The 16,339-nt window shown below is 43.9% G+C and overlaps 1 protein-coding gene across 6 annotated transcripts in view; it reads right to left on the bottom strand.

The window, feature by feature from the left end:
- The window catches only part of SEC31B (SEC31 homolog B, COPII coat complex component), a 36,116-nt gene extending 21,246 nt beyond the window's left edge, over window positions 1-14,870 (bottom strand). For 4 of the 6 annotated variants that reach the window (XM_069796505.1, XM_069796506.1, XM_069796507.1 and 1 more), the window contains exons 1-9: window positions 14,750-14,870; window positions 10,051-10,139; window positions 8,370-8,493; window positions 7,374-7,569; window positions 6,493-6,588; window positions 5,269-5,409; window positions 4,127-4,269; window positions 3,776-3,875; window positions 1,678-1,839 (exon numbers count right to left, since the gene is read on the bottom strand). In XM_069796505.1, coding sequence (XP_069652606.1) covers window positions 1,678-1,839; window positions 3,776-3,875; window positions 4,127-4,269; window positions 5,269-5,409; window positions 6,493-6,588; window positions 7,374-7,569; window positions 8,370-8,493; window positions 10,051-10,129 — 1,041 coding nt within the window. In that variant the 5' untranslated portion in view covers window positions 10,130-10,139; window positions 14,750-14,870. Of the gene's footprint in view, window positions 1-1,677; window positions 1,840-3,775; window positions 3,876-4,126; window positions 4,270-5,268; window positions 5,410-6,492; window positions 6,589-7,373; window positions 7,570-8,369; window positions 8,494-10,050; window positions 10,140-14,191; window positions 14,252-14,749 lie in introns of all 6 variants that reach the window. The other 2 variants (XM_069796503.1, XM_069796504.1) reach the window with 2 other exon arrangements.
- Between the last annotated feature and the right edge of the window lie 1,469 nt (window positions 14,871-16,339).

Genomic DNA, 16,339 nt, shown 5'->3' with positions numbered 1-16,339 from the left:
CACCCAGCTCATAAACACAGGAGTTACAAAATTACTAGTTTTATGCAAGATAGTGACAACATAAGCTGGACAACTTTAGACCATATTTCTTGTTTTGCTCACAAAGGAATGCTGACTCCCTTTCTGGTTTAGGGGTCTTTCAAATGGGGTAGTTTTATGGACTGTCTCAAGCTTTTATAGCTTAGATGAGAATGGTGAAATAATCTCTCCAGACTTTCTTGCCTAGACAAGAGAGTGTCAAAAGTAGCCTCTCATCTGGATTTCTGACATTTAGGAAGTCAGTGAGCATACATACAATGCTGTTCACAAGCATTCTTAATTTTTAAGACTGTTGGCATAGATTTGTTGTTTGCTAAAGATAACCCTGTTCAAGTTTGACTGGACCATAGGGCACAGCTCTAAACTACTACAGCTGAAGGGCATACCTGAACAGAAGCAACACAAGGCTTATCAACCTAAGGTTGCCAAACAAAGAATCACAGGCAAGACCTACACGTTTTGTCTTTCAAGTCTTTCTTGAGGGGAAACCAATTCCAAAGACAGACCATTTCCTGGAGGAACAGCTTATACCTAATAAATCAGTCACTCTAAATCTTCAAAAAATAGATACACACTACCAGGGTACCAGTAACATCAACCACCAGGTCTTTTACAGAGTTTCTGTCCTGATACCATGGAATCCAGAGGAAAGAGGCCCCTTGTTCATGAACTTCCCGCCTCCATAATTGTCATTATCTCCTCCTATTTTTGTTCTTATTTGTTATTCTATTTATCTAGGAGTTATTCTAACCTACTGTTCTCCAATTTTGAAGAGTGGAAGTGGGGCGCATGCACATGAAGAATGCACAGAAAGAAAATTCTCCATGGGTTAAATAAATCCTTAATCTCCTACAGCTGTTGCTTGATAAAGTATTTTCTTTCTCTTGCAAATCCTATGAAACTGAACTCAGTCAGCTGTAAATGACTATATAAATAACACTTAAGCCAGCTCATACGTATTCTCTTAAAACCTGTATTGCAACGTATTTGTTAGCTGGGAGAGAGGGAGGGAATTAAAAGACTAGACACCAGATTAAAAGTAAAATTTTAGACAGTACTAACATTTAATCTGTTCAGAGTTTGCCCGTCTATTCATTGGCTAAGTAATGGGTTTCAGTATCAAAATATTAACATGCTCCAAGTTATAGTCAATTAACTGGAGGAAAATTGCTAATAGTGGCTTATAAGCTAGTTTTTAGAATTCTCTGCTGAACTAATAATGAACATGTTGTATTAATTAGTATCAATGTATTTAATTTTAACCTAATGACAAGACAAGCTTGTTGCTCCAAGAGGTGTGCTGCTTTATTTTTAGTCTAGTAGCAATAACCCTAAAATATATATAACATCAAAACTATACCTGATCTTGGCTCTATTTACACACTTTAATGAATTTTACAAGAAATTTGGAGACACCTTTGTCAAGAGGCAATGTAGTTCCTTTGGTACTTGGTGGATATTAAGTCCCCACACAGGTAGCTTCTGGTTCCCACACCATATAGCTATATGTCCTGGCGTGTGGGACAGACTGCATCGCTTAAAAAATCATACTGTTACACACATGTGCTTCTAACGCTCTCACAAGCCAGGTGAGTAATTGCCGATTTGTCAAGCCGTAACGTGCTCACAGGACTTTACCTTGTCAGCCTGTGTCCTCTGCTGAGCTTCTAAGTTCCCACCCATAACAGAATAAATGTTGATCCACCCATCGAAAGTGGCAGCAGAGAAGACTGAAGGATTCCTAGGACACCACTGGACGTCAAAGCACCATTGACTCCGAATGGGCAACTCGTAAACCACCTATCACAGAAAGAGAGAAGGCAGAAGCACAACACAAATAGTCCCCTGCTTTCCCCAAATTACTTGCCCACAGCAAGTGTGTCACACTTTATTTACATATCACTACTGTATACAAATGTCTTATTTTTGCTTCTTGAAAGACACGTTGCAACCGAGTTACAGCACATTGAGCCCAAATGGCAGAAAGCCACAGAAAGCTGCTGTACCATAGGATTCCTACTGTAGAACAAAATGCAAATGCAACAAGTCAATACTGTCACACCTGCTGTTAACCAAGGGAGACACATCAGAAGACAACGCAAGAAAACCAGAAGCCAAAAGGCAAAAAGGTGTCATGAGCAAGAACATGTAAGCAGAAAGAATAGTCTGGAAAAATAAATTTTACAAGGAAAATAAAAGTCTACAGAAAAAAGTAGAACAACAAAAGAGGCCTGTAATAGATGCAGATGAACTATGAAGGATTTTGCAGCCAAAAAGTTTCTGGTCCAGCACTCAAAAATCCAAAGTTCAATTCATGGCCCAGTCACAGACTTCCTGCCTGATGTTGAGCAACTCACTAACACAACCTTGACTTTGAACCTCCAGTCTGTAAAATTAAGAGATTTCCTTTATGCCTCACAGGCACAAAGCACAGAGAATCACAGCTTCCTTCTCTGTCAGAACATGATCTGTTTTCTGTTCCCAGGTACAAAACTTTACATTTGCTTATATTAAAATCTGGACTGCTAAATTAAAAAAAAAAAAAAAAAAAGAAAAAAAAGAAAAAAAAGACAAACCCCCTTCCCAAATATCCCCCCAAAACAAAGAAACCAACTCTTCCCCAAACTCACCAGATCAGCCATTCTGTTAACTGTACTGATTTTTGTATCACCTGAAAATTTTCTATTCATTGGTACCAAGTCAAGAACAGCCCCCTAACAATAGTTTGTGCATAAATGCCTAAGTTGAATTTGGACTCTGCAAATCTACAATAGCGCGCATAAAGATGAGCCAGTTGCACTAAAATTGTTGTTTGTTTTTTTTTAATTTTTCTGCTAAAACACAGTGAAAAGATTTTAGTAAAAATTAGACTTCAGGAACCTTTCAGAGTCTGATTCTCTTCTAACCACTAGACATCTGTACAGAGTAAGCATTAAATCCCATGAAACCACAACAGCAGTATTTCATGCGTTTTATGGAAATGGAATATTTTTTCCATGCCTCCAAGGCAAAGGTGGTCAGCTAAGTGAAACTGTCCCATTAAATGAATCCAGCCTGGGGCTCCCAGCTGGACTTTCTTCAGTATTGTTAGAGTACTTTCCCCATGTTATCATCAAGATCAACTGCTTGAATTCTGTTCAAAGTTCAAAATTCAGTTTTATCCAGAAATTCAGCATTGAATGAGTAGGTGTGCAGAAAATTTTTTTTACACAGTCCTATTTTAATTTCGGTGATACCAAAATATTTCAAAGATGGGAATTTTGAGATACATAACTAAATAAGCACACACATGTGAAACCACTGTACTATGAATAAAGTTAACACACATATTAGTTACATTGTTCCCCTCTCAATGACCCTAACAAATGCTCCTCATTCTCCTTCAAGTTTCCCCCCCAAAAAACTTACTACCCTAGGAGAAGGAAGAAGAAGAAACAAATGGACACAGAGAACACTACATGTGTGAACATAGCAAGAGTAATCATAATTAGCTGAAACTAAGTTTTAGTTAAAGCTTTCTTCCCTCTATGATCTCTGGACATAGATATATCAGAGAAAATCTCTGCCTGTCTCTGTTATTTTCAGTCTCATTCACTCCAGACAGAAGAATGCAGAATACATACTGGAGGAAATTACATTGACACTTGACAAGGATATAGAGAAGGGACATATACATAGCATAGCACACAACTCTGTATAAGGCAGACCATGTGTACTTATAGCTGCGGTTATGTACCTCCCCCACACTTGGGTTCCAGCACAAGATCCGGTTGTCTTTGGCGCTACTCAACAGCAGTTCAGGGTCAGCCTGGCACCAAGAGATGGAGAGAACTCCCCTAAAATAGATCAGAAAGAAATCAGTCATATTTCATACCCAGTCCACTCTCCCACCCTGTCACCAAGAAAGCAGCAGAAATGCTGCTTAAGCTCAGAAATGCTAGTTCTCATCTCTACCCTCAACCAGATTCATCTGTGAAACAAAGCAGGCCTAGCAAAAAGTCATAGTTGTCCTAAGTCCAGCCTCCCAGATGTCTGCCTTTTAAAGATGGAGATCCTTGAAAAGACAACAGAACAAGCAGGCCCTCACCTCATGTGCCCTTCCAGCTGGCTCAAAGGAGAGGTAGCAAAACGTAAGTCCCATATTTGTATCACTGGCAAGCGGTCATCCTCGGAGGAAAGGACTAGCTGGGTTGCAACTTCTGGATGCCAGGCCATTCCTGAGCAATGCATCTAGGGACAAAAATAACATAGGCTGAAAATTCAGCAAAGCAAGTTGGCATTAGCAAAAATGGCCCAGAGCCACATCATTCTGCACTTAACTTGCCTAGAATGCTTGACATAAAGCAAGTCTAGCAATGTCTTGCTGTGGGAAGCAAGTATTTCTACCTTCTTGTCATGGTTCAAGCCCAGCCACCAACTAGGCACCATGCCGCTGCTCGCTCCCTCGCCCCGCCCCAGTGGGATGGGGAAGAGAATCGGAAAAAAAGTAAAACTCATGGGTTGAAATAAGAATGATTTAATAACTAAAGTAAAATACAATGTAATACTAACAAAAATAATGAAAAATATTATTATAATAATTGTAATGAAAAGGAATATAATAAAATAAAAAAACAGGTGATGCACAATGCAATTGCTCACCACCCACTGACCAATGCCCAAGCACCAATCTGCCCCTCCTGGCCAACCCCCCCCCAGTTTACATACTGAGCATGACATTCTATGATATGGAATATCCCTTTGGCTAGTTTGGGTCAGCTGTCCTGGCTGTGCTCCTTCCCAGCTTCTTGTACACCTGCTTGCTGGCAGAGCACAGGAAACTGAAAAAGCCTTAACTTAGGCAGAGGAAAATTAACTCTATCCCAGCTGAAACCCGGACACTTCTCCACAGAGCAAAAACCACACTAACCATACAGAAGTTGAAGGACTAGTTCAAAGCTGGTCTAGGAAGACAGCTGGGAGTAAAACACAGGAGGCTTCTCATAAATGAGCTGTGAACATAGAAATTGAATGCAAGGGTGCCCTAATTTTAAGAACAGATAGGGGTCTTGTTTCTCCATTTCATTAGGGAAAAAAAGAGATAAGTGCTTTGATGCTACAGTTCCAAGAAAACCAGCCCCAACAGCTCCTACAATAAAAACACTTGATCCCAAGAGCCTGTGCCACTGCTTTGCAGTCACATGTGGCTTGTTGTAAGCTAGTCAGAATCACAGGCTTTCCTCCACTCACTCTGTTGCTGTGGTCACTGACTTTGATGATAGGCTCATTCTTCCTGAGGTCCCAAACCACAGCCTTGCCGCTGGGGTGAGCGGAGGACAGGATATGCTGCACCTGCCGATTCCAGGACACCACACTGACATCTTCATGGGGCTGCCAAGACAGGAAAGGCCACACATCCATTATTCCCATGTTGAGGGAACTCTAATCACAGGATTCTGTCACTAAGGGATTTGAGGATATATAGATTCTTCTCTTCAATCACTGATCAACTAACTGGAAATAGCAGCACTGACCAGAAAGACTAGGGAGCATGGAAAGTCCTTTACTCAGAATGTACAGTGGACAGTCAAGTTCTACGGGGAAGGTCACCTGGAAAAGCACATTTGCATTTTGGGAGCAGGTACTGGATTCTGCATTGGCCAAATGTGTCATAAATCAGTGCAGAGAGAACTGCAGCTGAGGGAACATAGATGCTTCTACCCTGACTCCTGGGATGAACTTAAATGGAAAGATGACTTTGTGCAACATTTCAGGGGTGCAGCAAGATGGAAAACGTTGAAGCATTCAAGGATAATTGCCATTACTGTATCTACTGCAATGCAGGAGATAAGTCCCCCATTTGTGTCCTTGCCTATTGCAGGAAAAACCTGGCCTGATTTTAGGCAAATTTACTACGGTTTTTTTACTTTCAACAGTTGATTGCCTTGAATAACATAATCAGCATCAGAAGATCAGAAGCTTCTTCCTCTTCAAACTCCGGAAACATTATCTGTGAGTAATAGCCAAGATGCATTAATGCATTAAATGGCTCACTGGCTCTGCTAGGTATATTACTTTCATGAGATATGAAAAGCTTCAGCTGAAACCTGAAGTAAATTCATTCCTCAGAGAAGGTCCAATAAGCCTTCTTAATCCATCACACATGCACCAGCTGGATCACAAGATAAACTGGTCAGTTACTTGATTCAAATCCACAAAGAGCTTACCCATCCATGCAAAGTGCATCCTTCCAGAGGTTGCCCGCCTATCTCCCCACCCTTATAACACCCTTTCCACCTCCCCAGAATGAAGCTGATCAGTCAGTTCTGATTCATCTTTCTCCTGACAGACGTCAAGGTCATTTCCCCTTCACAGACTGACTAGACCAGGATGACTCCACACACTCACATCTTTTTGCCTTGCCTACTGAGATATAAAACTGCAGGGATATTGCCCAGAGAAAAATTTGTTTACCTGTGATTTAGCCCCTGGAGTCATAGGCACACTGAAGTTATTCAAGTCCCAGATGAAAATTTCAGAATCGTTGGCTCCAGAAGCCAAGAGGTTACTCTGTAGAAAAAAAGAAAAGCTCAGCTGAGTTTCACAGGGAAAGAGGACAGATTTCTTAAAAATAAATGTAAGCAAAAAACCCAAAAGCTTCCAAAGTGAGGCAAGAGCTGCATTTCACAGCCACTGGTAAGCAGAAAGGTACTAAATGGATTATAAACCAGGCACATTTGTGGCCTCCATGCCTTCAGCTGTGCCATGGTACAGACCTGTTTAAAATTTGTCTAGCAAGCTACATGTGCTAGTGTTACTCATCATGAAACTCTGCTACAGGCCTGGAAGCTGCTGTCTCTGGCCAGCTGAGCCTTTGCCCTGCATCCTGGCACCAGGGACATTTCTTCTGACAAGATGCAGGCTTCCCACAAGGGTCTGCAAACAACTGTCAATTTGCCTTTGCGCTACCACAAGAACTTATGTTCTGTTCACTACTCGCTTATGTTGCGGTCCCTTCAAGTGTGAACAGAGCCCCACTGAATTAAACACCAACTGAACAAATAAAAAAAGTTCTGATTTCAAATGGGTAATGGTCTAACACGTAACAGTATTACAAGACATGTTTTTACAGAGAAATAAGAGACTTGATCAAAGTCACAAGGGAATTCATTGGCAAAGCTGTGAACAGAACCCAAATCTGAGTCCCAAAGCAGCCTTGTGTCACAACTACCAGGCCTCTTTCAGGTTAAAGACTGTTCCTTCAGTTTATAAATCTCTATACACAAGGGGAAAACATATTTTTTTAATATGGAGGTTAATTTTCATTTGGTTATAAGTATCTTAATGTTGCATACCTGGAAAGGGTTGAAGTCAAGAGCTCGAACAGGACCTGAATGCTTCTCCATCTGCCCAATTACAGGCTCACTCTTTGAAGCCAAGATGTGGTGCACACTGTACATTGTCAGTACACCATTATCCCCTCCACCAATGATCACTCCGGAGGACTCTGGGGACCCATTTCCAAAGTTACCCCAGATCAGCTTATGAAACCTAAAAAAAGACAAAAATAAAGCTTGCATAAGCCTCAACATTTGGTGGAAGTCAAGACACCATCTGCATTACCAAAAACTACATCCATCTTCCAACTTATCAAACATAACCATCGGTCTGCACCTTAAGTAGCCATTTCCCTTTGAAGATGACTCTGGCTCTTACATGGAAAAAAAGAAATGAGCCTCCTTCCAAAGACTTTTAAGGGGAACTTAAAAAGGAAGAGCTAGTCTGTCTCTTTTTTTGTTGTTTTTTTTACCTTAAAACATTCAGGACCTCATATGGGATTTGGTGGGTGAACTCGTCTAACCTAGGCTATATAGAAGATTAGATTACAGGACTATATGCCTTCTTTTCCAGAGCTATGATCTGAAAAATATGTTTACCCACTGTAAAAGCTGCTAGTTACAAATCAAGGCTGTGTTTTACACTGGATGCAAATGTCACCCACACTGATGAGCCTAAGAAAATCACCTTGTCTTAAAAAGCTGGAAGACAATTTTCACTCTTCCTCTAGTCTCTTTATTGCAAATCATTAGCTCCAGCAAATTCACATGATATGGAATGATTCTGACTGACTACCATATAAGTCCTTTCAGCCTTCTACAATGGTCCAACTGCTGTACTTTTACACCCAACATGATTTGTGTCAACAAAAATATTCAATTCTTGAAGATGGAGGTCAACTGACCCAAAAGATCACTTTATACCCCCAAAATATGATCTCCTCCTCTCCTTTCTTGTACAGAAAAGCCCTTTCCAGCTTCACTGATTGATACGTCAGTATGAGTGTCTAGTACCTGTTTGAGGCAGGAAGCGTTCCTTTCTGCTTCATATCCAGGGAAGGATCCCTGAAGTCAACCTCGAATATCTCCAAGGTGGCATTTGTACTGAAGGATGCATCCAGTTGTTGGGCAGATGTTCCTAGCAGAAATACAAGGGCAAAACAAGTGGGCTCTTTTTTCAAGAGCACAAGATACAAAAAGAGCAATGCACTGGAAACCTATTCTTGATAGTCAACACAACCTTGGTTGTGCCCGTTCAAGGAAAGGACATGTTTGAATACCTCAGAAAGAGGAACCAACAATTATGACAAAGACTTTGAAATAAATTAGAACTTCTTCAAGAAATTCTGGGCATTAGGGTCAGTGCTGTGCAAATACCTTTCTCTCTTGAGATAAATATAATTCATATACCCTCTTCCAAGCAGCCACATCTTCTGATATGAAGCCCTTATCTAAATTACAAATGCAGTCGCATCATGAAACCCCACTACACATATGATCCCAAATACTTTTGTATACTGCTCCTCAACCACAACCATATGTCTTGATCAAGCCTTCTAAACCTCGTCTACAGCAAAAGTTCTTCAGCCTTAGCCAACTAAACACTCCCCAACAACCCACGGACAGCTAGCAGTCACACAGTGGTGGCTTCCTTCCTTCTCCCTAGCTTACAGAATAAAAGCTAAAAGTAGATTTAATATTGCCTAATGGGACACTGCCAGGCAAAGAGTCACCCAATTACCACAGAGGTGCTTTGTAACAGCCTATGGCATGGAAAGTGCCCAAGAGACTATTAAAAAGCAGTACAAATTATGAAACTATGCAGTTTGTGGTCTAAAGCAGACTGAAGCCAAGACCTTTGGTCCAACTAAAAATCTGTCCTTATTAGAGAAACAGACTATCTACCCCAAAAATGGTAATGTTGCTTTTAAGGCAACAGCCGAACTTCTGTCACTTTCTTTTGACAGTCACCCCTGAAAAAAAAAAAGGAAAACAATACAGCAGCACTGCACAACCCAGGCAGGAGACAGAGCTGACTAGTTCTCATGTTGGGCAGATAACCCAAGCTGTTGGTTCCACACAGACACTGAACTCACCCACTGCCAACACAGTGAACAAGCCGACCTTGTGCTTCAGGAAATAAAATTATTATAATAATAGTGAATAATGAATAATATCAACAAAATGCAAATTTAAGGTTTTGCAGAAATATTGAAAATCGAATGATAACTGAAACATGCAACTTTAGAAAGAAGGGATTTCTATTATTTGATTGTCAAACCATGCGATAGTGTCTGAAGACCAACAAAGTAAAAGTAAGCTTAAATGAACACAATTACAATGAATTTTTTTTTTTCCACAGACATACCAAGTAACCAACCTTATTTTGTTTTAATTTTTATAGCAAGCACGTGTTGGAGTTCATACAGACTTAATCAGAGTTAGATCAAAAAAGCCATGTATTCACCCTTTGAAAAAATCACTGGCCTTTAAGGTGTCAAAGCTGGGCATACAAATAGACCTCTACAGGTCACTTAAAAAAAAAAATTAAGGCTGCAATGTTTTTGGTATGTTGCTTGTAAGTTTTCCAGGGATTATTAAAGTGGGAATTGTTGAAAGTCAAAGCCAATACAACTCTACATAAAATCTCTCTGTGAATCATACTTTAATCTTCACAAATTGTGAAGAACTTTACCTGTTGCTAGATAAATGGGGTGGTGGTTTGCTGGACTCCACGCCTGGACAGCTGTTCGCTCGATTTCCTTTAGCTTCATTTTCTAGGCTCTAGAAGAAATTTCACGCAGTGGTTACAATAGCCAGATAAAGTCATCACAAAAATAATCACACCAGTAACAAAATATCCCCCTTACGAAGGTACCGCATGAACAAATTGCTCACAATAGAGAGATGTTACTTGTTACTTCCTGAGCTAGTGAATACAGTTTCACAGGAATGAATTAGGGTATTTTAGAATTCATGAAAAAAATCCAAACAATCCCAGCTGTCTGATCCCAGATTTTCTTTCATATATAGCTCTCTTTTTCATAAACCCCAATTACAGGAGAGTTTCAGTGAAAGGAAGGGGATCTAAATTAAGCAACATACTCAAGTCTTCAGTCCAGGCTGGTTTAAATCAGCTGCAGATATTGAACAAATGTATTTGCAAAGCACTAGTTGCTGTCTCTGAACAAGCTGATGCCAGTATATACATAGGCAAAAAGGGAGCAGAATGAATCTCAGGGCAGGGTAAATTCCAAGCAGAAAAGTGACGTGGCAACAGAAAACGAAGTGCAATGCTATCACCTGCCAATTCAGTTAATGTACTTTGTTCTCATCCTCTGAGAAGTGAAAGGAAAAAAATCATTTGACTTCCTGCTTGAGTTTGTAAATGGTAGAAGGTGAGAAGAAGACATCCAGAAGTAACTGCTGGGTTTCAATCTCAGCTCTGACAACAGTTCTTTTTATTTGCTCTGGATAGATCAACTGACACCTGTAAAATGGGAACACAACTTCCCCATGTCACTGGAGAGAGATTAGCTGGGCATTAATGTAGTGGGATAATTGCAAGTCAAACAACAGCAGACAGCCAGGAGGTTGCACAACTGAATATAAATACAAATTATTGTTCCATGTAGGATCCCGTTCTTGCTGAGGAGAAAGCAACCAGCACTTCTCCATCCCAGACTACGCCCAGGCCTTCTAGGCATGTCAGTAACACAAATGATGTGTGGACATATCATTCACAGGCTAGCGAGGTCACTCTCATAAGTGGTTCCTAAACCTTTCAAGCTTGGTTGCAGTGCAGTCTTTTAACTCTAGCTAAACAGAGCTGCTAACTATGCACTCAGATGATATCATGCTGAATAAAGTAAACTGTCAGCAGGCAGCACAGCAAAACACTGTGCATCCTGCCAGTTCGCTGTGATTAACCTTTCCTGGTTACTTGACACTGTTTGCATTAGCTGGGCTGACAGTTAAACCACAGTTTGCATCCATGGCCCTCTCCAGATGCAGGGCTTACTCAGGCCAGAGTATGGATGTTTATTTGTAACCAAGTTCATAAAGGTAGCTTGCTGTGGCCAGCCCACTGTCTGGCCAAACCATCCAAAAAAACCAAACCAGTTTTGAAAAAGCCTTCTGTCATCTTGTGGTTTATATGAAGCTATGGCCTCCTGAGGCCCACACAAAGGGAAATCTGGTCAGTATTACTTATTGGGCTTGGACCTCCTGGGTAATAACTCCACACTCTTTTAAGGGTTTCTTCTCCACAGCCAGGCTGAAGCTAAGGACATCCTCTCTCTCTCCCAGCCCTATCAGGACATGCTGTTTGATTAGAATTTAATTAATGCTTTTTAGCATAAGTCTGCAGTAGTATCTCCCAAAGCTTGAAGTGCCTATTGCTGTTCTCACATTAACCTTGTCCCAACTTAGCTGAGGCCCAGTGAACAGAACTCTTGTACGATAAGACAAGTGCAACTATTTTCTCGTGCAGCCCAGGAACAGAGGTGGAAAGGTCATCTCCGCATCACCGTAACAGACCTCTAAAGCTCACTTTCCTATCTTCCAGCACACAATTTGCAGAGTACTTGTTAGGGCTCCATCACATTCTCTCTGCCAAGAAGTTCCAGTGCCTATTCATCTGTCTCCCATACTAGCGCACGAACACTGTCTGGGTCTCCTCTATTCAATGAAAACATCCCCAGGAGGAGTCAGGTGAGCCTGCTGGCAACAGCCTACTGCACAAAGCACCACTTGACTCCACTGATGTGGGGGAGCAGGACAGCTGGTATGTTCCTTACCAGTCCCTTTCTTGTCTCTTCCTCCTCCAGTTACAATCCATCAATTGCAGGAGCTGGCTGTACATACAGGCCTCAATGCTTCTTGGCTTTTGAGAGGGTAACTCCCCTGTGAACATTATTAGACAGTGGCCAAGAGACTTCTTCCCTCTAGTAAATTAACTGGTAAGGAAGCAATGAAGAGCACAACCACCACAAACTTAGCCAGGTGAATGGTACAAGCTCCCACTCCTTACCCTCTGTGCTGGACTGACTGCATGGCCAGCACAATTTCCATTCAACACACAAACAAAGACAAGCCACAAAAAATGTGCAGAACAGTATTGATCAATTGTCAGCTTTTCTTGTCAATAGAGCATTTTGCATAAGGAAGTCAATGTTACTATTCTCTTTTCACAAATTTAAGTCAGGACAGAACGTGAAGGTAAAGTGTCTTGGCTGTGATAACTCACCCAGACATAGGAAAGCAAACAAGGCACCATTTAGAGTGGCTCAATATCAACAGAACAACTGTAGGTATTGAACAGGTACACTGTGTCCCTGATCCTCAAGGCAAGGCAGCAGTAGCGCCAACAGACTTGAGAAGGCCCACAGGAGATGCATAAGAAGCCAAGATCACAGTATCACACCATCTCTTAAGCACCTCCTACCAGTTTGGCTCCATTACAGCTGAGGTTCTGCAGGGATGCAGCAGCACCTCCTCCTTAAATCAGTTGGCTCTGAGTTTGGAATGGAAAAAAAAGCCTGATTTGAGTCTTAGTCTTAGAGAAGTGATTGTTCTATACACTGTGCATGTCCGTATCCAGGACAGGACTCAACAATCCTTAAAGCCGGAAAAAGCCCTTCTTTAGCAACCTCTTGTGGCTGCCTGAGAAAAATTCACAAACATCGGACTCTTCCATAGGAGAATTTTTAGGGAGCCATTGCCACATGGTGTCATCTCCCAAAATAGCATCTAAGACTCCTGAGAAAGCTCATGCTTTTCTCAGGACCTCTAATTAATTAATCATGACAATTCCTGCTCCTTCTACTGACATCCGATTACAGAGCTAACGTTATTAACAAACCTCAGCCCCAAAGGGAGCCACAGGACAGAAGCAGCATTTCCCCACAGCCTCCCCCTGCCATGGTTTCCTGCACAGTGTCCTTAAAAGGTAACACTGTCTGCAAAGCAAAACCGGGCAGGTCAGAGCACTCCCCACCACTGGGAAACAGAGAGCACGCACCTAAACAGTGAAAAGCAAAAGCACATGCTCTTAAACCATGACAGACCATGCAGGCAATGCTGACAGAGGCAAAAATTCCTCACCTACACTAACTTGAAATACTTGTGGCTTAGAATATATCCTAAAAGACTGTGGTTGTTGTATCAGCTAATTGACCCTCAAAGCTGCCATGATAATCATCCCAGGTATCACTCTAGTAAGGCCTTCTCTCTCTTGTACCACCCAAATACTGTCAATCAGAAATCCCCTCCTACCAATTTCCCCAATCCTCCTCCCACCACTGGGCACCCAACCATTCCTCTTTGAACAGTTCCTGCTGATACTGGACTTCCAGCACAGCACACAAAGGAGCTGATAGCCTGATCTCCCTTAGCTAAAGGTGAAACTTGGGCAGAACAGAAAAGACTTGTCCAAGGTCACCCGTGTGACAAGCAGCCACCCTAAGAATTGAAAAAGGCCTCACAGCCATGACACATGCGTTAAGACGTAAACGTCCCAGCATCGATTTGAAATGTTTGTACTGCCCCTTCCCTTTGCATTGCTCTGACGCTCTCCCTTCACAGCTGCCCAATGTCCGATAGCCAGGCTGTTCTCATAAATTCTTATTATAAACCCCGATTACAGAAGGCACAGAGACACTAATCTCAGCTAATCGTTGGCGTTTGCAAGGCGGGGTTGTTGCAGGGCAGGGCTCAGCACATTCCTCCATGACAGCTCCCATGGTACATAAAGAAACTTCCTGTGCTCCAAGTACTTTCAAAAGCTATTGCTAAGTGCCACAGCACTATGCAGACGGCAGTGTGTACACACGTACCTAGCCAGCTTGCTCCGCACAACGGCGTTACACCGTGTGATAGTCAAAAAGAGGGAAGGTCTGGGAAGAAAGCATTGGCCTCGGACACCGGCTGTCACAGAACAGGCTCTCGGCTGCGCCAGAGGCCCCTCCGCGGCCCGGGTCAAACAGCCTAGCCCCCCCCCCCCCCCAAGCGCTCCCCGCCTGCCGCTGCCCAGAAGCCGGCCCACCGGCGGAGGGGAAGCGAACTCCGGGGCTCCCGGGGCAGAAGGGTCGGGACGGAGCCACGGGACCTGGGGACGGAGCCGGCACAGCGACACCGGGACCAGCAGGGCAGAAAAGCAGGCCAGGGCTGGGGGAGGGCGCCGGGGTCAAGGGGTCCGGCCCCGGGGCGCGGCAGGGCAGCGGCGCCGCAGGCGGGGCTGGGCCGGCCCGGCCCGGGGCGGCTCCCGGGCCCCTGCCGCCGGTGGCGGAGCCTGAGAGGCGCGAGGGCCGGGCCAGGAGCAGCCGCCCGCGCCAGGCCGAGCGGCTCAGAGGCGGCGGAGGAGGAGGGAGGGGGAAGCCGCCGGCGGCCCTTACCGGCTCGCTGGCCGTCCCCGCCGCGCCGCCGACCCAAGCCCGAACGGCTCCCGCAGCCGAGCCCTCGCGACGGTGGCCGCCGGGAGCCGAAAAGCCCCCGCCCGCGAAGCACCGCCCGTAGCCCCGCCCATGGCGCCCGCCCCGCCTGCGCAGGCGCCGGCGGGAGCCTTCACAGCTACCGTACGGCCGACGGCCCCGGGGCCGCCGCGTAGGGCGGGAGCCGTCACCGCCGGCGAGGGGGCGGGAGCCCATCCCCTTGCGGGGTCTAGGCTCTAGGCACTACCGGCCCGCGGGTGTGTCCCGAACCGGGGAGGGGGGCGCGGAGAGGCTGCTTTTAGTCTCTCCTGCCCAGGTTCGGGGCGTCCGCGACCGGGGGCCTCAGCAGCGGCCCGGGCTGAGCACGGGGCTCCCAAGCCAGAAGACTGTTGGGCACAGTTCCTGTTTTTAAGATACTTGAATACGCTCCATCCACTAGTCCGAAATGGTTCATGCTGGAGGGCAAGGAACACCGTAGCTAGAGCTGGGGTCTGCTGCCTCTGAAGTCACCCCTCTCGGAAGAGCTTTGCCTCAGCTACAGATTCAAGCCTTCCTGAGAGGGCACGCAGAGGGAAAGGCACACAGCTTAGGAAAATATATTCCTGAAAGCATTTTAGCTGCCAGGAAGAAAAGCCCCAACAAACGCAGAAGGGCCCAGACCTCCTTCCGTCACCTCTCTCCTGTTTTGAGAAAATCTGCCTACACTACAAACCCCATTTTTAAGGATTTCCGAGCCATGTTCTCTGCCCAACCTATTATGCCTTCCCAATGATGAATAACACCATCAAGTTACCGGTTAGATACAGACTGGGTGTGAAACTCCCCAAAGGAGGAGGCAGCGAACAATGCTGGGGCAGGGCAGCCCTGTGGTATGCAGTACAGTAAGTGGGATGGACTGCAACCTGCCTCTGTGCAACTGCTGCATTATCATTTTACATACACTAAAATAAGGTTCCTGTTACTGCTATGATTGTTTTAATTTTACTTGAAGACTCTTAACAACTCTCACAACATTGTATATAGTGCTGTCACATAACTGCAGTGGATGGCAATTCTTACTCAAGTACTCCTAACAAGTATTTTCCCCTGCATAATACTTTGTAACAGAGTTCATTTTCTAGGTCCCCACAGCTCAAAAAATACTTTAGAAACCCTTCTGGGGCAAAACATCATTGTCCATAATTTAAAAGCAAGCATTTCTGTACCTAAAAGAGAAAGCGACAGCTTACAAAAACCAGGAGGAATGGTGATCATTCAGCACCTCCAAAGAGGTTAGGTTTATTTACATATAAATATTTGTATGTCCTAGCATTCAATCATGTAATTCCCTTGAACATAACACCCTTATAGAAACCCCTACACAGTGATCAAGCTAAGTGTCTTTTACATCTGGGGTTTAAAATCTTTATAGATTGAAAAATCATGAATCACCATCTTCAAACACCTGCTTCTCTTAAGGCACAAAACTATGAGTCATGACAGGGCATGGAAAGCAGAGCACACCATCCAGTTTATAGGAAGCACCCAGAACAGCCCAAGCCCTTAGCCTTCTGT

This window comes from Haliaeetus albicilla, chromosome 11 (genome assembly GCF_947461875.1).
Source record: "Haliaeetus albicilla chromosome 11, bHalAlb1.1, whole genome shotgun sequence".
Lineage (NCBI taxonomy): Eukaryota > Metazoa > Chordata > Aves > Accipitriformes > Accipitridae > Haliaeetus > Haliaeetus albicilla.
The sequence above is the reverse complement of the archived record's forward strand: the minus strand, read 5'-3'. Positions and strand labels throughout refer to the sequence as shown.